This window comes from Phyllobates terribilis, unplaced genomic scaffold (genome assembly GCF_046119375.1).
Source record: "Phyllobates terribilis strain yellow unplaced genomic scaffold, ASM4611937v1 Scaffold_5__5_contigs__length_657084704, whole genome shotgun sequence".
NCBI lineage: Eukaryota > Metazoa > Chordata > Amphibia > Anura > Dendrobatidae > Phyllobates > Phyllobates terribilis.
The window spans coordinates 395,907,728-395,931,366 of record NW_027362765.1 but is presented as its reverse complement, the minus strand read 5'-3'; the positions used below and the strand labels follow the sequence as shown (position 1 = coordinate 395,931,366).

General features: G+C 44.2%; 2 protein-coding genes across 2 annotated transcripts; both read left to right on the top strand.

Annotated features, from left to right (window-relative positions):
- The first annotated feature begins 9 nt into the window (after positions 1 to 9).
- On the top strand, positions 10 to 8,653 carry COX15 (cytochrome c oxidase assembly homolog COX15). Its single transcript, XM_073685014.1, has 10 exons — positions 10 to 264; positions 1,292 to 1,437; positions 2,029 to 2,219; positions 2,699 to 2,821; positions 3,985 to 4,171; positions 4,268 to 4,435; positions 5,057 to 5,138; positions 6,667 to 6,821; positions 7,600 to 7,713; positions 8,218 to 8,653. Exons 2-10 carry the CDS (start codon positions 1,357 to 1,359, stop codon positions 8,347 to 8,349), a joined length of 1,233 nt encoding a protein of 410 aa, XP_073541115.1. The 5' UTR covers positions 10 to 264; positions 1,292 to 1,356; the 3' UTR covers positions 8,350 to 8,653.
- Positions 8,654 to 12,681: 4,028 nt separating this feature from the next.
- LOC141273339 (V-type proton ATPase subunit e 2) lies at positions 12,682 to 23,620 on the top strand. The gene is made up of 4 exons (XM_073685013.1): positions 12,682 to 12,898; positions 13,727 to 13,774; positions 22,637 to 22,754; positions 23,194 to 23,620. The coding sequence occupies exons 1-3, from the start codon at positions 12,795 to 12,797 to the stop codon at positions 22,728 to 22,730; spliced, it is 246 nt and encodes an 81-aa protein (XP_073541114.1). The 5' UTR covers positions 12,682 to 12,794; the 3' UTR covers positions 22,731 to 22,754; positions 23,194 to 23,620.
- The last annotated feature ends 19 nt before the right edge of the window (positions 23,621 to 23,639 follow it).

Genomic DNA, 23,639 nt, shown 5'->3' with positions numbered 1-23,639 from the left:
CTACAGCGTGTACTCCGAAGCTTTCCTGGAGGAGCCATTGAGGTTTCGGCTATGTGACTATTCCGGAGTGATGGAGGCGGCGCTGCCGCTGTGCACGGACTCAGCCACTCTATTTACTAGGTGGCTACGCAGAAACGAACCTGACGTTCCTTTACGTACCCTCGTGACGTGACGCGTTACGTGATGACGTCGCTTCCAACATGGCTGCGCCCATGAGTGACACTTTGGTCCTCACCGGTTAGCGCCATATCTGCAGAGGGGAATGTAAGTGTCCAGCTGTACGTGAGTGCATGGTGCCTCCGCTGAGATCTGTGCCTCAGCGGATGAAATATATGAAATGTGAATAGCATTACTGCTGTAGAAAATAGAAATAAATGAGAAATCTTAGTGCATAAATTGACCAATTCATGTGTACCAGGCATCCGCGATAAGGCGTCTCTCTAGGTGCTTGCTAGGAACTAAGATTTCTCAGTTATTTCTATTTTCTACAGCAGTAATGCTATAAATATTTCATAGATTTCATGTTCCCATACTTAGCGTTACAGAGTGCTGCTTTGTTTGTTAGTTGTATATGGAGGTAGCTGCTCCTAGTAAGCACCTGTTCACACCTATTTTTTGTATTGGAAGTGCCGTCAGTTTTTTCTGTTGTCTGCATGTAATAGTGTCTGTGTCCAGACTCTGATAGGAGTCCCCCAGGAGTCGCAGCAGCCCCCCTCCCGCTCCTCCCCCAGGAGCCGCAGCGGCCCCTCTCTCCCGCTCCTCCCCCAGGAGTCGCAGCGGCCCCCCTCCCGCTCCTCCCCCAGGAGCCGCAGCCAGACCCCCCCTCCCGCTCCTCCCCCAGGAGCCGCAGCCAGACCCCCCTCCCGCTCCTCCCCCAGGAGCCGCAGCCAGACCCCCCTCCCGCTCCTCCCCCAGGAGCCGCAGCCGGACCCCCCTCCCGCTCCTCCCCCAGGAGCCGCAGCCGGACCCCCCTCCCGCTCCTCCCCCAGGAGCCGCAGCCAGACCCCCCTCCCGCTCCTCCCCCAGGAGCCGCAGCCGGACCCCCCTCCCCCAGGAGCCGCAGCCGGACCCCCCTCCCCCAGGAGCCGCAGCCGGACCCCCCTCCCCCAGGAGCCGCAGCAGCCCCTCTGCTGCTCCTCCCCCAGTAGTCACATCCACCTGCCATTTATAAATAATTATAATTATTAATTTTGGGTTTTAAACCTCCCACACATATTGCCACTGAGACTCCGTATGCGCCAGACTGCTGGACGGAGAACCTGATTATTTATTTCTTTATTTTTCTCAATAGGTGAATTTTCAGGACAGTTTGTGACGACGTATTGTCTGATCCGGTGTAATCAGAGGGAACTGAGAATGCTTTTATTGAGTCTTCGCTCCACCCTGTCCCACTGTAGAGTGCAAGCTGTGCGCTCCATTCACTCAAAAGGAGGGAAGGTAAATGCTCATATGGATTCTTACTTCTATGTATTTTACCCTGTAATTTATATATTTAATGTGCAGGAAGCAGGATGCCAAAATATTGGTGATTAGTATAAAAATGTGTTCTTGCCATATGTGTATGTAATATTAGGGTATATTGATGTCAGAGATGGGTCCTCTGCTAGGAGCCAAATGAGTAAAGAATCTCTTGAGGAGATTAGCTGAAATGTGAGGGTGCAGATAGACGGTCGTAGTTCTCGTGCGAGGATCACATTGAAGTGCACAGACTGACCGTCAGTTCTCCTGACCTGAGCTCAACAGCGTGATGTATTTCTATGCTGCTGTCACACTCAGGTCAGGGGAGCAGTCAGTTTGAGGATTGTGGTGTGATCCTAACTTGAGAACTACTGCCCCTAAGGGTTCATTTCAGTCTGCAGTCCCAATGGTCATATCAGTCCTTCTCTACTGTCCTGGTATTCATAGCAGCCACTCTCCTCTATCCACTCTCCCAACTGCAAGAGACCCTCTCTACCTTGTGCCTACAAATGTGTGTTATTTGTGGAGTGGCATTTTGAGACCGTCATCTTCATTTCTGTGTTTTATTAGGGCCCCAGCATTCAGTGGAAGCACACGGTGCAGAGAAGATGGAACAGCAGCGTGGTGTCAGAAGGGGGCGCTCAGTCCAGAGCTGCAGCGGGGTCTGTACTGAACTCTGCTGCAGAACGTGTCATGGGCCGTTGGCTTCTTGCTTGCAGCGGTATGGTAGCCGGAGCTGTGATCCTGGGGGGAGTAACTAGGTGAGTGCTACTTTGTAGGTAGAAGGTCAGAAATGTAACAGCCTCCTATTATCAATATCACGGACTCTTGGGCTCCTGTATTTTGGGTACTTGCTGTAATAATTATTATAGCAGGGTCCCAAAATACAGAAGCCCAGGAGTCGGTGTGCACACACCGGGGTGATTTCTTCAGCTTTTTCTGAGCACGCAGGGTGGTCACAGGATCCACTGAAATATCTTTTTAGAATAAAAAAAATCTTTAATTAAATATATGTTGCACATTGCTCCAACTCAGCAGAATTACAATGTCAGCGGATCACCTTAACGAATCTTGGGCTCCAGACATATCAGTTCAGAAAAGCTGTCTGACAACCTATGTGGACACTGCAGTGATATCTGCCCAGGTTGTCACTCTGCTTTCGAAGAAAATGGTATCAGTGTTCTTGAAAACCAACTAAAAAAAATGAAGGGTTTTATTTTTTCCACTTTTTGTTTTGAAGGTTAACAGAATCCGGACTTTCAATGGTGGATTGGCACCTAGTCAAAGAAATGAAACCACCGAGAACGCGGGAAGAATGGGAGGCCGAATTTCAGAAATACCAGCAATTCCCAGAATTCAAAATGTGAGACCAGACTCCACGACATAGAAATCTATCAGGAATGATTGGTTGAGGAACGACTACTCGATCTCCCAGCAAACTACTGTTTCCATTTTCTTGAGACAATAACCTAGATATGTTCCTTATATGCAGTGCAGCAAGAACTGGAGATAGTTATTTCCCTTTATCAGTTATGGAGGGTGAGGCTTAAAGGCTCTGAACCAGTTACCTTCGTTGATAAATTCCGATTGCTGGGGATCCGACCACTGGTTCCCCCACTAGGCCATACAATAGAGCGGGGGCCGATCATGTGCATCTGCACTTTACTCATTCTCTTTGGGACCATCAGAGATAGACGAGCACTGCACTTCGCTGGTCTCCTGCAATCCCGATAAGAATGAGTGGAGCAGAGGTGCATTCGAACAGGGCTCCCCAGAACCCTCAGAATCGGTGGAGTCCCCATTGTCGAACCTCCAGCGATTGTGAAGTTATAGCTTCCAAACTTTGTACAACCCAGGGAGTCTTGTCAGCAAAAAAATTAGTATTCATACCAGGCACAGGCGCTTGGTGCACCCTAGGTGTGGCCGAGCAGTTGAGTGCATCTTCTCACCTACTTATTTTCCATCTACTGAATCTCCGTTCTTCTCTGACTCCTCCATTGCCAGAGCTGTCTATCAAGGAAGATAGCGGCGGAGATAGATGAAAAACAAGTAGGTGGGAAGGTGCACTGAACTGCTCGGCCACACCAAGGGTGCACCGAGCGTCTGTGCTTGGTTTGACATCTTTTACAGACTTTAAAGGGATAGATTTCCAGGAAGAAAAACAGAGGAACAGGACAACACAATAAAATATAAGTATAATTTTATGGGAATACAAGTTTTTACTAAGACAGACATGTCGGGAAAGCTCACGTTATTGCACGGCGATACAGTTGCAGAGGCAATGATATCATGCTTTGCAGATATTGTGCAGAGCTCTTATTCTTATTGCACTGTTTCTTGGTATTGTGCGGTCGCCTTTTCAACTGTTTCCTTCCAGACTTGTCTACCTTAGGGTTTTTTTGTTTGTTTTTTTACATGAATGCAAGTTTTTAGTATGTTGTAACTTTCCTTTGTTATCCCTCCTGGAAATGAGCACTTCTCGTATCTACATACATATCATTTTTTTTCTCACTTTTTTTCATTCAGTCTAAATCACGACATGACCCTGAATGAATTCAAGTTCATCTGGTACATGGAGTACTCCCATCGTATGTGGGGCCGGGCGGTCGGCCTGGCTTACATCCTGCCTGCTGTTTACTTCTGGAGGAAGGGATGGTTTACCCGGGGAATGAAGGGAACGGTGCTGGGTCTGTGCGGATTTGTTTGTTTCCAGGTAAAAGACTGAATGGAGGAGAAGGGATAAAGGAATTGTTGCTTTCCCAGTGCAGAGATTTTTATACTCCTGATGTCTGTATCTGTCCATTCTCAGGGGCTGTTGGGCTGGTACATGGTGAAGAGTGGATTAGAAGAGAAGCCGGATTCCCACGACGTGCCCCGTGTCAGTCAGTACCGCCTGGCCGCACATTTAGGATCGGCGCTAGTTCTCTATTGTGCCAGTCTTTGGACGGGATTATCCCTTCTTCTGCCCAGACATAAGGTATTCGTGTGGTCATATTCTCTGTCTCAAAGCATTTTATGACCTTTATTTTCTACCTTTACACTGTCTGTGTCCGGTACGGCAGCTCACACCCAAACTGAAATATGTCCCCTGCAATTTGACTGAAGAACACAATTATGGGATTCTTTTCTGGACATAATGTACAAAGTTACATTGTGGTACCGTGTTAGCCAGAAAAATCGATGTAAATACTTTTATGCCCAAAAATGACAAAAGTATTCTCGGAGTGATGCCTTTATTGGCTAACCAGAAAATATATATATATGCAAGCTTTCAGAGCACAGAGGCTCCTTCTTCCGGCAAGATTACAAATGAATTCATGACACAAGGCACAACATTTAAGAGATGTTACAGTACAGCATTTGTTCATTAGGTGTAAGGGGTGATGCCTCCTACTGATAAGTCAAGGAGGGTTTTTTGTTGCAAATGGAGAAGCCATGGGAATGTTTAATTATCTGGAGGTGTGAATTGTGTCCATGTAGTGAGTCATAAACCAAGGTGTTAGATTGAGTCCCGTTGACAAGGAATTGAACATCCTTATAAATTTGAATTCCCAGATTTTTCTCTTTTTCTCATTTTTCTTTTTTTTTCCCTAAACAGTTAATTGAAACAAGTCAGCTGCTGAAGCTGAGGAAGTTCACACACTGGACGGCAGGGCTCGTCTTCCTTACAGCGCTCTCAGGTACTGGACATGTAAAGTGTGCACCAAGTTTAGTTATTTAATAAAGGCCACTTGTCTGGTGATTCTTGCTGGCAGCATAAATCAGGGATGGGCTTCCTCTTGTCGGGTACTAGGGATCCTCCCTGCCCGGCTGGGCTTGTTTGAGAGGTCTTTCCCTATTCACAGACACCTGTAAATCTACATAAAGTGGAAATTCAGCTCATTACTCCTGTGTTAGAGATAAGTATCCCAGGAGACTTCCAGGGAAATCAATCTGTGGTGCACGGAGTATGCACTGGTCTGGCTTCCAGAGTAGACAGTCTGTGGTGCACGGAGTATGCACTGGTCTGGCTTCCAGGGTAGACAGTCTGTGGTGCACGGAGTATGCACTGGTCTGGCTTCCAGGGTAGACAGTCTGTGGTGCACGGAGTATGCACTGGTCTGGCTTCCAGGGTAGACAGTCTGTGGTGCACGGAGTATGCACTGGTCTGGCTTTCAGGTCAAATAGTTCTCAATGGTCCAAAAGGGGGATGTTCTCCAGTATTATTAAAGATTTTTCTACCCAAAATTCGTAAGCATTATGTTTTTTTTAATATGTGAACATTCTGCCAATTTTTTTTTTTTTTTTATCCTTTTTGATTAAAGTTTTAACTACTTTCCTTTGGTGCTGGAGGACATCCCCCTTTTGCACCATTGACGCCTGTAAATCTAGATGACAGAAATAGGAAAATGTTTTTTTTATTCATTTGTTTCCTAAATGCAAAATTAAGCTAATTTCTGCATAACTTTCATTAAAAATTTTCTACCATTTTGCTGCTGCAGAGCGTCTGTAAGTTCTTCATCCAGCTGAGGGCTCTGCAGAATGTTACAAACTCATCAAAGCTCCTGCTCCTGATGGCTATCTCTGCTCTATCTCCTCCATTCTCTAGATTTAGCTGCAGGTAGGTGGAGACGATTATACACAGATCTGCAGTGGAGAGAGGAGAAAGTATCTAAAGTTTTATGGAGAGCAGAGAAACCAGGCTGAAGTCATTTAGGCAAACAAATGGAGAGGAAATAAGTGCAGGATAGAAGCTGTGCTAATATGAGATAATGCAGACAGCAGCACCCTGAATACAGAAAAAGCTCACATCCAGCCTATATTACTTGGAGAGACCTTCCCAAAAGAGAAAAAATTGACATATGCAGTTTGCAAATCGGGGGGGGGGGGGTCTGAAAATGAATGAAGCAATGAAGATTGCAGATTGAAACTTTGTACAATTTACTAAAATTTAAACATTTTTTTTCCCTTGTCAACATGAGCTCTCCTTCATCAAAGTGCTGGAAGCCTAAAAAACTTATGCACACTCAAGTGAGCTGCCCCAGTCCCTGATGCCCTCACTTACCTCCCCATCAGCATTACATTTTATAGGCATTGTCTGTGGCGGATACAACAGATACTGATCAAAAACACACATCTGTATGTTAATTTGTTTTTATGTAAATCTCCTGATTGAGGTATATAGTGTCAGTACAGATTATCATGGGTATATTCTATCTCTGACCACAGGAGCCTTTGTGGCCGGACTGGATGCCGGACTCGTTTACAATTCCTTTCCTAAGATGGGAGAGCGTTGGATCCCGGATGATCTTTTTGCTTTCTCTCCAACCCTGAGAAACATTTTAGAGAATCCAACAACGGTGCAGTTTGATCACCGCATTCTTGTAAGTCATGTATATTATCGGTGTCAGTACTTGAATCTATCCATATGCACACTCACAACCAGGAAAGCTGTCAATCATTGACAAGGTCCGCCCACTGGACTTATAAGCCCGGAGTCAGGCGGGATTTAAATTAATAAATTGCATATCTCTTCTTTGACTATTTATATGCATGACTGGCATAATACCAAGTATATATAGTTGTGTACATGGATGACCTGGGAGTCATTGTTGGGTCTCAGCAGCCACGACAATCCGTCAGCACCTTGCGATTACTGCGCCACCTATCAGAGGGAGATCTCTCTCTATTAGGTGCTGTGTTTGTCTGCAGCATGGAAGGAGTTAAACTTGGCAAATAAAGCGGCATGTTGTCTGTATAATACCCCCAACATCTGCACATGATGGATGAGGGACAGCTCCTCCTATGGCAGCTTACATTAAAAGCATAGCTGCCACCATGTAATAACATGCTGAAGCTCGGTCTGTAATCTGTGGCTGCGAATCACCTCCTTCCTGCCGGCATCCCCGGCTCCTCGTTGCAATGTGACCCACACACTTTGTATCGCCGGGCCGGTTAATCAATAAGGTAGCTATAGATGCCGGCAGGTAGGAGACGGTTCACAGACCTCCCGTCCAGCAGCCACAGATTACTGACATGAGTCCTGAAAGTCAATTCGCTCATCTCTATTATTTACACAAAAATGGTTAATTTCATTAATTTATTTCAATTTTCTGCATTTTGTTTTAGAATTGTTGCTATATTTTATATCTTTGTCTTTAGGGGATCAGCTCGGTAGCGGCCATCACCTGCTTATATTACTATTCCCGAAGGATTCCTCTGCCCCGAAGAGCGAGACTCGCTGTGAACTCTCTGATTACTGTGGCCTATTTACAGGTAGCGTATGACATTGCCGGATATTCCTACCGTGGACTAGTGGACGGCATAACGAGCACAGACTCGCCCTCATGTATAGACATTTAGTCATCCTGTTTTTAGCCTAAAAATCCCATTAGTAAACACTTTTAACCCCTTCACGCTGCGGCTAGTTACGAATGGCACCATTTATTGTACTGAAAAAATGGGGGAAAAAATGGTGAGGTGCAATGTGAGCCCATAAGGACGTTGGGCTGGATCATGCTCATTTAATACCACTGTGATAGATTGAAAATGGCATTTAAGGAGAAAAACTGTTTTAATCTCTCTCCTGTCCTGTCACTGCTGTTACAGGCAGATGGTGGCTGTGTAGCACAGCTGTCATCTGCAGGTTATGAGCATTCTACTTTAGTGTGAGCCTGCTCCATACACCTACACCCAACGTGTGACCTACATGTACATAGGGGTTAATAGTTTAGGAAGTGACCTATCCAGTCCGACCTTATGTTTCTTCTTTCTTCTCAGGTCACATTGGGCATCAGCACTCTGCTCCTGTTCGTCCCCACTTCTTTAGCTGCCACCCACCAGTCCGGCTCGCTCGCCCTCCTCAGTATGGCTATCTGGCTCATGAGCGAACTCAGGCGTCTTCCAAAGTAGAAGCCGAAAAGCGGAAACATTTTCTTTAATTTTGGAATCATGAAAACATTTTTCAGAATGACTATTTAACCACGGCGGAAAAGATTCTTTTTTTTCTTTTTTCTTTATTTTTTATTCTTTTTTTTTTTTTTAATAAATAAAGACTTTCTGATCTGGTCCATAATGATTTACACCTTTTACATATATTTGACTTGTTTTCTTTCTAAATGTCTTTATTTTTATAGAATTTTTCTTTAAATATATTCATTTTCATGTTCTTTGCCAAGTCTTCATTGTGCCGAGACCAAATAAAAAAGTAATACAATTTTTTTTTTTTGTAATGGAATAACATATTCTGTTGATGATACAGATGCATGGTAGCGTTACCCCTCAACTATCGTAATTTAAAGGCATTGTCCCCTTCAGAAAATCTTGGTCCCCAGGTGCAGTTTGTTATTAAAAAAAAAACAACAAAAAACAAACAAACAAAAACAAGCCATGCTTTACTCACCCTCACCAGGTCCAACGCTGAGTCTCTGTTCCGCATTGACTGTTGACAGTGTGGCAGCTAATCAGCGGCTCCGTCCATGTAGACTAAATGCCACCTTCAGAGCTGCTAAGCTCACTGTTTTGGCTGCCGGTATGTTATCAGACCCGCAGTCAATACCGGATCCCCGGAGCAGCGGCAGAGACTGGTGTTGGACCCGGGGACGGTGAATATAGTGAAATTCGTTTGTTTTAATTTTTTGTAACATATTGTGCCTGGAGATTAAGATTTTCTGAAAGTGGACAATCCCTTTAATTACTTACATTGTACAGATTATACTCCACAGCTGCAGTCACAATTCTGCTGGATATTAATGAAAACATTGCACAAATATCTAGTCAGATATACCCTTAACTGCATAGCGGAGCTCCTCTAATGGATTGGTCAATTCTCTACCCACCCAGCCTGACTGACAGCTGCAGCTTGTACTGAGCAGTGTGAGATCTCAGCAGGGAGGAGGGACACTGAGGAGGTGTCAGTCAGGCGAGGTAGGCAGAGATTAAGTTCAAATTTCATAAAGGATTACAGCGATTCTGATATTGATTCACAAAGCAAGTACTCTAGCCTCAACAGGCGTAAGAGATCTAGTTAGTAATATATGCAGATTGTATCCTGAAATCTGCTGACTAAACACATTCACAACTATTTATTACTGTGTCAATGCATCTAAAGTCAAATCGGAAGTAACTTTGCAATAAGTCTTGCTTTTTAATGTGTTATTCTCACCTGCCAGAAATAGATATCGCAAAGTTACTTCATTTTTCACTTCGAATAATACATGATAGTGAAGGTGGGTGTAACACCGCGGCTGCCCAGTTCTTTAAAGGGGTTGTCCGGTCCAAACCGATAAGTCTGCAGTCACTCTACAGACTTGCGAATACCCCCTCACACACACACCAATGCACGCACTGTGCTCTGTAGAGGGTATGTATGATTTACACATACTCCTGGCCAGTGGGGTTGGCCTTGCTCCATACACTTGTATTGAGCGAGATAGCGCTCTCTAGTTGGCCATGCCTACTGGTCAGAAGTATGTATAAATCATACATACCCTCCAGTCCTGGGGCTGAAAGCAGCCAATCCCCGCAGCACACAGTGCGTGCGTTTGGGGAATCCGTAAGTCTGCAGTCACACAGAGTGCAGACTTATCGGTTTGTACCGGACAACCCCTTTAACTAGGAGCGGATGCAAAGCAAATTCACTTCAAGGTCAGACAGGGCAATACTCTGAGAAACTGCAAAAAAATGAGCTACAGCTTAGCCTCTAAAGGCCTCACTTAGAATTGTACATGTTCAAGTTCATGACCGTACAGATTGAAAATGACTTAACTAGTACAGCTTGTTTGGAAGGGTTCTTTCTAAAAAGAACACGGCAGCACTGTTAAAGAAGCACTCCTCCTCCTCCTCCCATTAAAGTTATTATCCTCTTAATATATTGCAATCGTCATATTACTTACAATTGCTCATTTTGCCTTTCTACCCAGCTAATTCTTCTCTTTTCTCTGCTCTATGTAGAAATAAGAAGTCTCTTGTCCTTACATTTATCATTCCCCTCTTCAACTCCTGATCCTGCTCCCTCCTCCCCCTGCCGGGGACTTTTGCAGACACTCATGACTTATACAGGGAAAATTGACCTTCTGTTTCTACATAGAGTTTAGGAGGATTCAGCTAGCCATTTTTTAATCACGTGATGTCATAGACCTAATGAAAAAGAGAAGAATTAGCTGGGAAGAAAGGAAAAATAAGCAATTGTAAGTACACAGTGCTATATAATATGATGGCTGCACTATATTAAAAGGATAAAAATTTTGATGGGAGGAGGAGGGCGGCTTCTTTAAAGGTGTTGTCCGGCCTTAGAGTGACTGCAGACTTGTGAATCCTTGTGAGGATTCTCCAATGCTGGTGTCAGGAGCAGCGGGTGCATAACGGCAAGTATGTGATTTGCATTAATGTTGTCACGTGCCAACTAGATGGGTGCAGCCTCTCTCAATCCAAGTGTACTGAGCGAGGCCGGACACGTCTAGTCGGAATGTGGCCGGAAGAATGCATGTCCTATACTTGCGGTCATATGACTTCCCAGTGCCAGAGGAGCTTTGCAGTGCACACAATGTGAGGATTCACAAGTCTGCAATCCCATAGAGAGACTGAAGACTTGTAGTTTAAGAGCGGACAACCCTTTAAAAGTTTGCAAAGTTGCATCTGAACAAACCAGAAGATTTCTGGAACTCCTCTTTATAACAAAGTATTCTGGAGTCAAATGTGACTAACTACCCCCTATTTTCCCTACAGCCATCCTGGGTCACCCCCATCCTTTCCCATAGAGCTTAACAAGCTTTTCAAATTTCCCAGATTAAAACATGTAGATCTCCGAACTGCCAGAAATGAAATGTGGGTCACCTGGGTTTGCACAGGCTTTTCTAGTCCATGGACAGCTGCAAGCTGTATGCCCTAGCAGCTGCGCAAGGAAAGAGTTAAAGGGGCTGTCTGGACTTATGATAGCTGTTAACAGGACTTGTGGCTGCTGGACCTACACAGTGTGCAGAATCCGGGCAGAACAGCGCTGTACTTTGTGTTGTGGCCGTTCTAAGGTACTGCAACTCAACTCCTATTGAAGTGAATGGGAGCGGAGCTGCAGTACCCAGGAATGACCACTACACAGTGAATGGAGCTGTGCTGTACACTATTTACTTATCAGCTGATCGGTGGTGGGGGGGTAGTGTTGAACCTCCACCAAACTAATACTGATGACCTATGCTAACGATGGGCTATCAATACCAAACCTGAGCGACCTCTTGAAAATAACATATTAATAAGGATCCCAATCAGGGAAGGGTCTTACGTAGCAGCCGCTACGCACTCGAAAGTGGCCGCCGAAGTTGCAGTTGTACCTGGATCCTGGGGGTGCCAAATATCGTCCCTTTGGCCAATATGAGACTGATCCTATTAAGGACCTGTGATGATTTAGGGCTATTTTTTTGGAAATATGACATCGCTGCCCACAAGCTTTGTTACCCCACTGTGCAGGGTGTTTAATATTTAACTCTACAACGTCCAGAATACACAGTTTAGGAGACTGTAAGGCTATGTTCATACATCATGGTTTTTTTATGCTAATTTTCAGCTGCATTTTGCAATACCAGCAAAGTCTATGAGATTCCAGATATCTCGTATACACATCATGTTTTTTTTTTGTTGTTGTTCAGGATTTTGTGCTTTGTGTGGTTTTTTTTGCAGAATACAGCCTGTCACATCATTCAGCGTTTTTTCACCCATTGGAAGTAATGGGTGGTGAAAAAAAACGCAGGTGTCAAGTTTTCAGCGTTTTTTTTTGTGCCAAAACCAGAATGAGATTTTTTTTTTTTTTCACTGAACTTTATGCACATGCATAAAAGAGACAAAAGAACAGTGAAAAAAACGCACCAAAAAATAAGCAAAAACGCAAGAAAAATCCTGAACAACCTCCTGGCAAAAGATCAGGTTTTGCTGCTGAAAAAAAAAAGCTGAAATAAACATGATGTGTGAACATAGCCTGACTGTGGACTTACAGAATATCACATCCTTTTCTTTTTTTTTGTTATTATTGCACCTCAATCCCTTTAATCTCAGTGGCTTTGATCACTTTATAAATCCCAGGGTCATTCGCCAATGCTTTCAATGAAATGACAACAAGCAGTTAATACACCACACAGGGGATGCTGGGAGTTGTAGTTCCCCAGGCTGCAGACACATCTCTGAAGGATGTGATGCTCCTGGATGAGGGGGAATCACTGCTCCGGACTGACTCACCGCTCAGCCAATAGGATCTGTCGGAGAGGGGAGCGGCAGCCAATGGCAGGCGAGCAGAGCGGAAGTGCAGGTGTGAGCGGAGATTCTCGGCGTTCCAGGCGGTGACACTTTGTATCGGGCGCTGATCCGGCAGGATGACCGCGCACTCCCTCACGGTGCCCATGATCATCTTCACCACCTTCTGGGGCATCATCGGCATCGCCGCCCCATGGTTCGTCCCGAAAGGACCCAACAGAGGGTAAGAGGCTCCTCATCATCATCACTGCTGCCATAGACTGCAGTCTACACTAAAGCGTTATCCTTAGCCCTGTAGTCCCACACCAGTGCTATCATCCCTGTATAAAGTCTGTCTGGATGATGGGGGTAGTAGTACTATGTGTGATGGGCAGCAGTGACCTCCATACAATCTGCAGACCCCACGATTGGACTAAACCCGATCAACCCACAAATGTAGCAGAGCCGGCTGAGCTCACAATGACCAAATCGGCTCTGCTGCGTCTTTCTCCAGATTTTATGAGGCTGCGGACAATTATAGCTGGAATAGAAATAATTGAAGATTAATCAACACCGCAAAAAAAACATGTATTTATTGTGCTTTATTCTGTGTAATTCCACCATATTCTACAGTGAAGCCCATGGATCGCAAATACTCACAACAGTCACTAATCCCAATGTGATTTACTTAAAGGGAATCTGTCAGTGGGATTAACCTTCCTGAGCCGTCTATATGGACATGTAGGTCATAGGAAGCTGAATAAAATTACACCTTCATATTTGCGATCCGATGTCTTATTCCAAAGAAATTCATGTTTTTCTTAATATGTAAATGAGCTGTTAAGATCTATGGGCCGGACATAGATCTCCCGGAAAATCTGCCTCCAGAGCTTATTATAAATGAATGGGACGTTACTGGTGTGAGACATGTAATGACTGACAGTCTGATCTCACACTGGTAATGCCCCATCTCATGTATAATAAGCTCTGGAGGCAGATTCTCAGGGAGAATCATCTGTAGCTGTCTGGTGCCACTAGATTAGACTTCACACCTCTCATTTCTCTCCCTCAGGGTGATCATCACCATGTTGGTCACTACCGCCGTCTGCTGCTATCTGTTGTAAGTATCTTCATTTTGTTGCCTTATAAGAGAATTGCTGTGACGTCAGGTTTACAAGTTGGAGCCGATACTGCAAGATCGTTGCGGTTTTCAAATTGACCGCGGCCGAAAGCATTGTGATCATCGATGGATGCGCGGCTGTGTAGGTAAACGGCAGCCACCATTTCTGATCACTGCAGTCAATCTGAAAACCCAAACTAATAAGAAACAACTAATCCGGTATCCAAGGAGCTCTTCATATAAGATATCCAACTTTATTCCCAAAGAATAAAGCCTCATCTACACTGTGTTCCAAATTATTATGCAAATAATATTCTCAGATTTTCCCAAATTACCTATATGAATTGCAGTCATTGTAATTTTCCAGTCACATAACTATTAGAGTACAATTGAAAGGTTTTTGTACAAACTGCCTATGATAACAGTATATTTTTATAAAAATAAAACACTCAAACTGCACTCAAAATACATGTTCCAAATTATTATGCACAGCAGAGTTTTCAACCTTTTCATTTTAATAAAGAACAAAAAAAATGGTCATTTTGAAAATATAAGCATTAGCCGGTTATTACAAACTGAAATCAAACAGTTTTCAACTCAAAACTTTATTCTAGGTGATGTTACATTTGCACATAGGACCCCTTGTTCGAAAGGAGCTTCTGAACTCTCTCGTCCATTGAATTTGTCAGGTTTTGGATGGTTTCTGCTCCAATTATTTTGCATGAGGACAGAATACCCTCCCAGAGCTGTTGCTTAGATGGGAACTGCCTCCCGCCATCATAGACACTCCTTTTGATGATGCTCCAGAGGTTCTCAATGGGGTTGAGGTCAGGGGTGCATGGGTGCCACACCATAGGTTTGTCCCCTTTTATGCCCATAGCAGCCAGAGATGCAGATGTGTTATGTGCAGCATGAGACGGGGCATTATCATGCATGAAAATGATCTTGCTGTGAAATACACGGTTCTTCTTCTTGAACCATGGCAGGAAGTGCTGTTTGAGAAACTCAACATACATTATGGAGTTAATCTTTACCCCTTCAGGGATCCTAAAAGGGCCGACAATATCTCTCCCCATGATTCCAGCCCAAAACATTACTCCACCTCCTCCTTGTTGGCGCCGTAGCCGTGTTTGCATGGGGTGTCCATCAACCAGCCATCCTCCACTCTATCCATCTGGACCATCGAGCGCTGCACGGCACTCATCGGTGAACAAAACAGTTTTGAAATCAGTCTTCATGTATTGTTTGGCCCACTGGAGCCGTTTCTGCTTGTGTGCAGTGGATAGAGGAGGTCGACAGGATGGCTTACACACAGCTGCAAACCTCTGAAGGACCCTGCATCTTGTTGTTCGGGGGACGTTGGAGGCACCAGCAGCTTCAAAAACTTGTCTGCTGCTATGACAAGGCTTTTTTGCCGCTGCTCTTTTAACCTGATGTAATTGCCTGTAGGAGAGAGTCCTCAGTTTTCCTTTATCAGCACGCACACGTGTGTACTGTGAATCAGCTACATACTTCTTGATTGTGCGATGATCAGGATGAAGTGTCTTGGCAATGTTGATTGTAGTCATGCCTTGACCTAAACACTCCACAATTTGTTGCTTCTCAGCAGCCGACACATCCTTTTTCTTTCCCATTTTGGCAGAAAATGTAGGCTGCTTAATAATGTGGGACAGCCTTCTTAAGTAGTCTTGCCTTTCATTGGACACACCTGCCAAACTAATTAGCACAGGTGTCTGCAATTGCTTACAGTGATATAAAGAGCCCTGACACACATCACCATCAATGAGTTTAACTGACAAACAAACAAATTCTTACCTTATCACTCCTAAACACTTTTTGCATAATAATTTGGAACACAGTGTAGAAGAGGCCATGGGAACGTCTAATGCGTTTTCCTTATTTATCACACACCGAACATAGTAGAAACAATCGGCACAAGATCAGAGTATCAGCTGTTACAAGACCGGAGTCTTGATCATGTCATTTATTACAAATCAAGTATCCATATAAGTTACCATCTTATCGTTAGTCCTATCTGCAAGTCACTTGGCTTCCTCCTGACCAATAATATGGCTCCGCCATGAGTAAGGATGCTAGTCCCAAATGCATCAGCCATTTGCCCGGCCTCCTGTAGATGGATAGGTGATCGGTGCCCCTATTGATCCCGACAATGAGGCTGTGAAATGCCCCCTTACCATATGCACCACCGCTTAGTTCATCACCTGTCGTACTGACGGAGACTTAGTGCAGCCCTAGGTCCCAGTGGCCGGTGATATTGCAGCATTAGTGAGCACGCTTGGCTCCTATGGAGGTCTGCTTAGTGCTGGAGCTAATGGGGAGGGTACATGACAGAGGTGCAGAGCAATGTACACTGCTCAAAAAAATAAAAGGGAACACTGAAATAACACATCCTAGATCTGAATGAATGATATATTCTCATTGAATACTTTGTTCTGTACAAAGTTGAATGTGCTGACAACAAAATCACATAAAAATTATCAATGGAAATCAAATTTATTAACCAATGGAGGCCTGGATGTGGAGTCACCCTCAAAATTAAAGTGGAAAAACACACTACAGGCTGATACAACTTTGATGTAATGTCCTTAAAACAAGTCAAAATGAGGCTCTATATTGTGTGTGATCTCCACGTGCCTGTATGACCTCCCTACAACGCCTGGACATGCTCCTGATGAGGTTGCGGATGGTCTCCTGTGGGATCTCCTCCCAGACCTGGACTAAAGCATCCACCAACTCCTGGACAGTCTGTGGTGCAATGTGACGTTGGTGGATGTAGCGAGACATGATGTCCCAGATGTGCTCAATCGGATTCAGGTCTGGGGAACGGGCGGGCCAGTCCATAGCTTCAACGCCTTCATCTTGCAGGAACTGCTGGCACACTCCAGCCACATGAGGTCTGGCATTGTCCTGCATTAGGAGGAACCCAGGGCCAACCGCACCAGCATATGGTCTCACAAGGGGTCTGAGGATCTCATCTCGGTACCTAATGGCAGTCAGGCTACCTCTGGCGAGCACATGGAGGGATGTGCGGCCCTCCAAAGAAATGCTACCCCACACCATTACTGACCCACTGCCAAACCGGTCATCCTGAAGGATGTTGCAGGCAGCAGATCGCTCTCCATGGCGTCTCCAGACTCTGTCACGTCTGTCACATGCTCAGTGTGAACCTGCTTTCATCTGTGAAGAGCACAGGGCGCCAGTGGCGACTTTGCCAATCCTGGTGTTCTGTGGCAAATGCCAAGCGTCCTGCACGGTGTTGGGCTGTGGGCACAACCCCCATCTGTGGACTTCGTGCCCTCATACCACCCTTATGGAGTCGGTTTCTAACAGTTTGTGCAGACACATGCACATTTGTGGCCTGCTGGAGGTCATTTTGCAGGGCTCTGGCAGTGCTCCTCCTGTTCCTCCTTGCACAAAGGCAGAGGTAGCGGTCCTGCTGCTGGGTTGTTGCCCTCCTACGGCCCCCTCCACATCTCCTGGTGTTACTGGTCTGTCTCCTGGTAGCGCCTCTGGACAATACGCTGACAGACACAGCAAACCTTCTTGCCACAGCTCGCGTTGATGTGCCATCCTGGATGAGCTGCACTACCTGAGCAACTTCTGTGGGTTGTAGAGTCCGTCTCACGCTACCACGAGTGTGAAAGCACAACCAACATTCAAAAGTGATCAAAACATAAGCCAGAAAGCATTGGCACTGAGATGTGGTCTGTGGTCCCCACCTGCAGAACCACTCCTTTATTGAGGGTGTCTTGATAATTGCCAATAATTTCCATCTATTGTCTATTCCATTTGCACAACAGCATGTGAAATTGATTGTCAATCAGTGTTGCTTCCTAAGTGGACAGTTTGGTTTCACAGAAGTTTGATTTACTTGGAGTTATATTCTGTTGTTTAAAGTGTTCCCTTTATTTTTTTGAGCAGTGTATAATGTATATGATTGGATATAGTCTTGGCCGAAAGTGTTGGCACCCTTGAAATTGTTCCAGAAAATAAAAGTATTTCTCCCAGAAAATTATTTCAATTTCACATTTATTTCCTCTGTGTGTATCGGAACAACACAAAAAAATAGAAAAATTGGACATAATTTCACACACAACCCCAAAAATGGGCCGAACAAAATTATTGCTTCCCTGAACTTAATATTTGGTTGCACACCCTTTGGAATAAATAATTGCAATCAGTCACTTCATATAACAATCAACAAGCTTCTTACACCTCTCACCTGGAATTCTGGACCACTCTTCTTTTGCAGACTGCTCCAGGTCTCTCATATGTGAAGGCGTCTTCTCCCAACAGCAATTTTAAGATCTCTCCACAGGTGATCAATGGGATTTAGATCCGGACTCATTGCTGTCCTCTTCAGAACTCTCCAGCGCTTTGTTTCTATCCATTTCTGGGGGCTTCTTGAAGTATGTTTGGGGTCATTGTCCTGCTTGAAGACCCAAGACCTAGGATGCAAACTCAGCTTTCTAACACTGGGCACTACATTGCAACCCAAAATCCTTTGGTTATCTTTAGATTTCATGATGCTTTCTGCACAGTCAAGACACCCAGTGCCAGAGGCAGCAAAAAAAAAAAAAAAACATCTTTGAATCTCCACCGTGTTTGACTGTAGGTACTGTGTTCTTTTCTTTGTAGGCCTCATTTTGTTTTTGGTAAACAGTAGAATGATGTGGTTTACCAAAAAGCTCTATCTTGGTCTCATCTGTCCACGAGATGCTTTCCCAGAAGGATTTTGGCTTACTCGCGTACATTTTGGCAAACTGAAGTCTAGCTTCTTTGTCTGTGTCTGCAGTGGGGTCCTCTTGGGTCTCCCTCCATAGTGTTTCATTTTATTCAAATGTCGACTGATAGTTTGCACTGACACTAAAGAGTTGGTGCAAGGCAGAAGGGTTTGGGTTCATGGAGAACTGGGCCGACTTCGCGGTCGGCTACAGGCTCTACCGTAGGGACGGGCTGCACCTCAATGGGGAGGGTGCTGGGGAAGAAGATGGCTAATAGGTTGGAGGAGTTTTTAAACTAGAGACGGGGGGGGGGGGGGGGGGGAAACCAAGGAGATAGGTGGGATGTGAGGCAAGCAAGGGGGAAGGGGAGAAGTGAATATAATGAGGGTGGAGAGGGGGGTGGGGATAGTGCAGTTAGATCGTTAGAGAAGAATAGGATGCTAAATAACCCCAAAGTTTTATCTTGCATGCTGACCAACGCAAGAAGCCTGACCAATAAGGCGGATGAGTTGCGGGCGCTTATATCGGAGGAGAGGTATGACATCGTAGGTATAACAGAGACTTGGCTAGACGATAGCTACGACTGGGCGGTAAATTTATTAGATTATAGTTTATTTAGAAGGGACTGGAAACAGGGGAAAGGCGGAGGAGTCTGCTTATATGTAAAGTCATGTCTAAAACCCAGACTAAGGGAAGATATAGGAGAGGGAGAAGAGGGGGTCGAGTCCATGTGGGTAGAGATAGAGGGGGCAAAAAATAATAATAAAATATTACTGGGGGTCTGCTATAAGCCACCAAATATAACAGGAGAATGAGAATCTGCTATTAGGACAAATAGACAAAGTAGCAAAACATAATGAAGTGGTTGTAATGGGGGATTTCAACTACCCGGATATTGACTGGGAAACAGAAACCTGTAGATCTCAGAAAGGAAAAAGGTTCTTGACAAATATTAAGAATAATTATCTCTCCCAACTAGTGCAGGAACCAACGAGAGGGAAGGCCGTGTTGGACTTAATATTGACTAATAGGCCTGATAGAATAACTGAGGTACAGATAGGGGGGCACCTAGGTAATAGCGACCATAATATTATCGACTTCAGAATGCCCTTCAGTAGGGTTATCAATAAGGGAACAACAAAAACATTAAACTTTAGGAGGGCGAAGTTTGATCAGCTGAAAGAAAACCTTCAACTTATAGACTGGGACAAAGTTCTTAAAGGAATACGAATAGTAAATGGGAAACCTTCAAAAGAATTCTGAATACTCAGTGCGAGAGGTATATACCGTATGGGAATAAAAGGGCCAGAAATAAGAGGAAACCAATATGGTTGAATAAGAACGTAAAAGGGGCGTTAAATAGCAAAAAAGAGGCATTCAAGAGATTAAAACAGGAAAACAGCAAGGAGGCACTAATGTGTTACACGGAAAAAATGAGAACCTGTAAAAAACAAATAAAAATAGCAAAGGAGGAAACAGAGAGACGTATTGCTAGGGAAAGTAGATCAAATCCCAAACTGTTCTTTACGTATATAAATAGTAAAAGGATTAAATCGAATAATATTGGACCAATAAAAAGTGAGGAAGGCAAAATCATAGAGAAAGATGAGGATAAAGCTAATCTATTAAATAATTTTTTTTCGACAACTTTCACAAAGGAAATCGAACTAACAGGAGAAATGAGAAGTGACAAACTTAATCCTCCACTAAGTATGACAAATCTAACCCAAGCTGGGGTACAGAAACGCCTCAGTAACATTAAAATAAACAAATCACCAGGACCTGATGGCATACACCCACGGGTACTAAGGGAACTAAGTAATGTGATAGACAGACCGTTATATCTTATATTTAAGGACTCTGTTGAGACTGGGTCTGTGCCACTTGATTGGCGACAGGCGAATGTAGTGCCAATATTCAAAAAGGGAGCGAAAAGTGACGCCGGAAACTGTCGGCCGGTGAGTCTGACGTCCGTTGTGGGCAAAATTTTTGAAAGCTTCATTAAAGAGGCAATTACGGAGCATCTTGATGCTAATAATCTATTAACCCCGAACCAACATGGATTCATGAGGAATCGCTCCTGCCAAACAAACCTGATTGACTTCTACGAGGAGGTTAGCTCTCGAGTAGATCAGGGGGAACCAGTGGATGTCGTGTATCTCGACTTCTCAAAAGCGTTCGATAGCGTGCCACATAATAGGTTGGTATACAAAATGAGAATGATGGGGCTGGGGGAAAATGTCTGCAAGTGGGTAGCTAACTGGCTAAAGGATAGAAGGTAGAGGGTGGTTATAAATGGAATATACTCAGATTGGGTAAGCGTCACTAGTGGGGTACCACAGGGGTCTGTACTAGGCCCAATGTTATTTAATATCTTTATTAACGACAGTCAACGGGATAAATAGTAAAATATCAATATTTGCAGATGACAAAGTTATGTAAAACAATTAATACAAAAGAGGACAGGGCAGACCTACAGAGGGATTTGGATAAGCTGGGTAGGTGGAGCATTAAATGGCAAATGAGGTTTAACGAGGAGAAATGTAAGGTCATACATATGGGAAGGAAAAATGGAAGTCACCAGTACTCACTGAATGGGAAATCATTGGGGAATTCAGAGATGGAGAAGGACTTGGGCATCTTGATTGATAGCAAACTAAATTGGAGTGCCCAAAGTCAGGCCGCTGCTGTAAGGGCAAACAGGGTAATGGGATGTATCAGAAGAGGTATAGCTGCAAAGGATGAGAACATTGTTCTTCCACTGTACAAAGCACTGGTCAGACCACACTTGGAATACTGTGCTCAGTTATGGGCCCCAATATATAGAAAAGATATAAATGAGCTTGAAAAGGTACAAAGGAGGGCAACAAAATTAATAAGGGGAATGGAGGGACTGCAATACCCAGAGAGGTTGGCAAAACTAGGACTATTCAGCCTGGAAAAGAGAAGGTTGAGGGGGGACATAATAAATGTGTACAAATATGTTAGGGGACAGTATAGAGACCTTGCCCGGGATTTGTTCAAAAGGAGGAATATTACGGTAACAAGAGGGCACTCACTAAGACTGGAAGAGAAAAGGTTTCAGCACCAGCATAGGAAGGGGTTCTTTACGGTAAGAGCAGTGAGAATATGGAATTCACTGAGTGAGGAGACGGTAATGTCGGATTCACTACACCAGTTCAAGCGGGGACTGGATGCATTTCTAGATACCAGGCAGATTTCAGCATATACTTAAAAATAAAATAAAATAGTAGGTTGATACAGGGATTTATTCTGACTGCTGGTTTCAGAGTCGGGAGGGAATTTTTCCTCAGGTGAAGATTGGCTAAATCATTTGGGGTTTTTGCCCTCCTCTGGATCAACTTTAGCAATTACTTAACTAACAAGTCGAACTTGATGGACGCAAGTCTTTATTCGGCTTTACAAACTATGTTACTATGTTACTGTGCACCCTGAGCCTGCAGGACAGCTTCAATTTCTTTGTAACTTGATTGGGGCTGTTTCACCACCATCAGGACTATCCTGCGTTGTATGCTTTCATCAACTTTTCTCTGCTGTCCACATCCATGGAAATGTGTAGCTGCAGTGCGCACCGTGGACAAAGGAACATCAAGATCTCTGGAGACGGACTTGTAACCTTGAGATTGTTGATAATTTTTCAACAATTTTGGTTCTCAAGTCCTCAGACAGTTCTCTTCTCCTCTTTCTGTTCTCCATGCTTAGTGTGGCACACACACAGTCACAATGTAAAGATTGAGTAAATTTCTCCCTTTTTTGTGATTTTCGTATTGCCCACACCTGTTACTTGCCACAGGTGAGTTTGAACAAGCATCACATGCTTGAAACAAAGTTGTTTACCCAGAATTTTGGAAGGGTGCCAATAATTATATCCGACCTATTTTTGAGGTTTTGTGTGAAATTATGTTCAACTTGCCTTTTTTTTCTCTTTTTGGGGTTGTTCTAATACACACAAAGGAAATAAATGTGTATAACAAAACATGTGTAATTGCAATAATTTTCTGGGAGAAATACTTCATTTTCAAGGGTTCCAACACTTGCGGACATGACTATGTATGAGACACTTGAGATTTCCTGACTATGTTCCTTTCCTCTGTAGTTGGCTGGTGACCATCTTATCCCAAGTCAATCCACTATTTGGACCACAGTTAAAGAATGACACAATTTGGTATGTGCGCTTCCTGTGGGAATGAAGAGACTGGCGCTCAGGCTGGATGGTAATATATAAGGCCTTTATGTTTTGATGCCTTTGTGATTTTTAATGCTTTATTTTTTTTTGAGCCAAAATTAGAGACTGTCCTAATGGTCTAAGAGTCCTACACACAGCCATAGTGCGGTTCTGTATGTACAGGGAATGACACGTTTTATTGGATACATCTATAGAAGAACGTACGACGGGCCGTGTTGTTCCGTTGGCCGGGTTCACATCAAGTTAGAACCTACGTTCGGAACTTAATTTAAAAACCCCCAAAACAGGATTTGTACAGAACACCCAGCAGAGCCCGTCACTATAAAGATGCCTACCAGGTATAACCCATGGACAGAGGTGGCGCTAGCTGTCCTGTTAACCCTGTACAGCCCTTCCGCAACTAGCAGTAAAGTGTTTTACATCTCTTTAATTGCTGGTGACAATTGTCTCTTTTTTTCCCATTATAGGTATCCAGTCATTGTCCGCCTCTTGCACCTCCCTATTTATTGGACTATTTGAGAGATTTTTCCACACCCCTGTACATCTGTGGACCAAAAACGGAAAGCAAATCCATCCCTTGTTGTACGTGACTTTCCCTATGGTTTGGGGACATGGACTGGATCATGTGACTGTAGTGTAGTGGTAATGATACGTTTTCTATTTATTTTGGCTACATAAGTGGAAAGGTTGAGATACAAGCTGAGCTGTCGTAGTGGATCACTAGGCCGATTCCTCTTATCAAATCTGGCTAAACACCCCCCCCCCCCCACTTCCATTTGTCTGTGACCCGGATTTAGTGTTCTGTAGAGGGGTCTCGGGTCCTTCTCCCGGGTAATTTATTTTATGTATTTACGGATTGTGCAATAAATAAAGTAATCCTAACGCTGGTATACAGATGGAGACTATTTTCTGA

Bases quoted from the DNA above. Each gene is read 5' to 3' on its own strand.
- LOC141273339 (XM_073685013.1), top strand. From the start codon at position 12,795: ATGACCGCGCACTCCCTCACGGTGCCCATGATCATCTTCACCACCTTC. The intron at 12,899-13,726 runs GTAAGAGGCTCC...TCTCTCCCTCAG, and splicing joins CCGAAAGGACCCAACAGAGG to GGTGATCATCACCATGTTGG. The intron at 13,775-22,636 runs GTAAGTATCTTC...TTTCCTCTGTAG, and splicing joins GCCGTCTGCTGCTATCTGTT to TTGGCTGGTGACCATCTTAT.
- COX15 (XM_073685014.1), top strand. From the start codon at position 1,357: ATGCTTTTATTGAGTCTTCGCTCCACCCTGTCCCACTGTAGAGTGCAA. The intron at 2,822-3,984 runs GTGAGACCAGAC...TTTTTCATTCAG, and splicing joins CAATTCCCAGAATTCAAAAT to TCTAAATCACGACATGACCC. The intron at 4,172-4,267 runs GTAAAAGACTGA...GTCCATTCTCAG, and splicing joins GCGGATTTGTTTGTTTCCAG to GGGCTGTTGGGCTGGTACAT.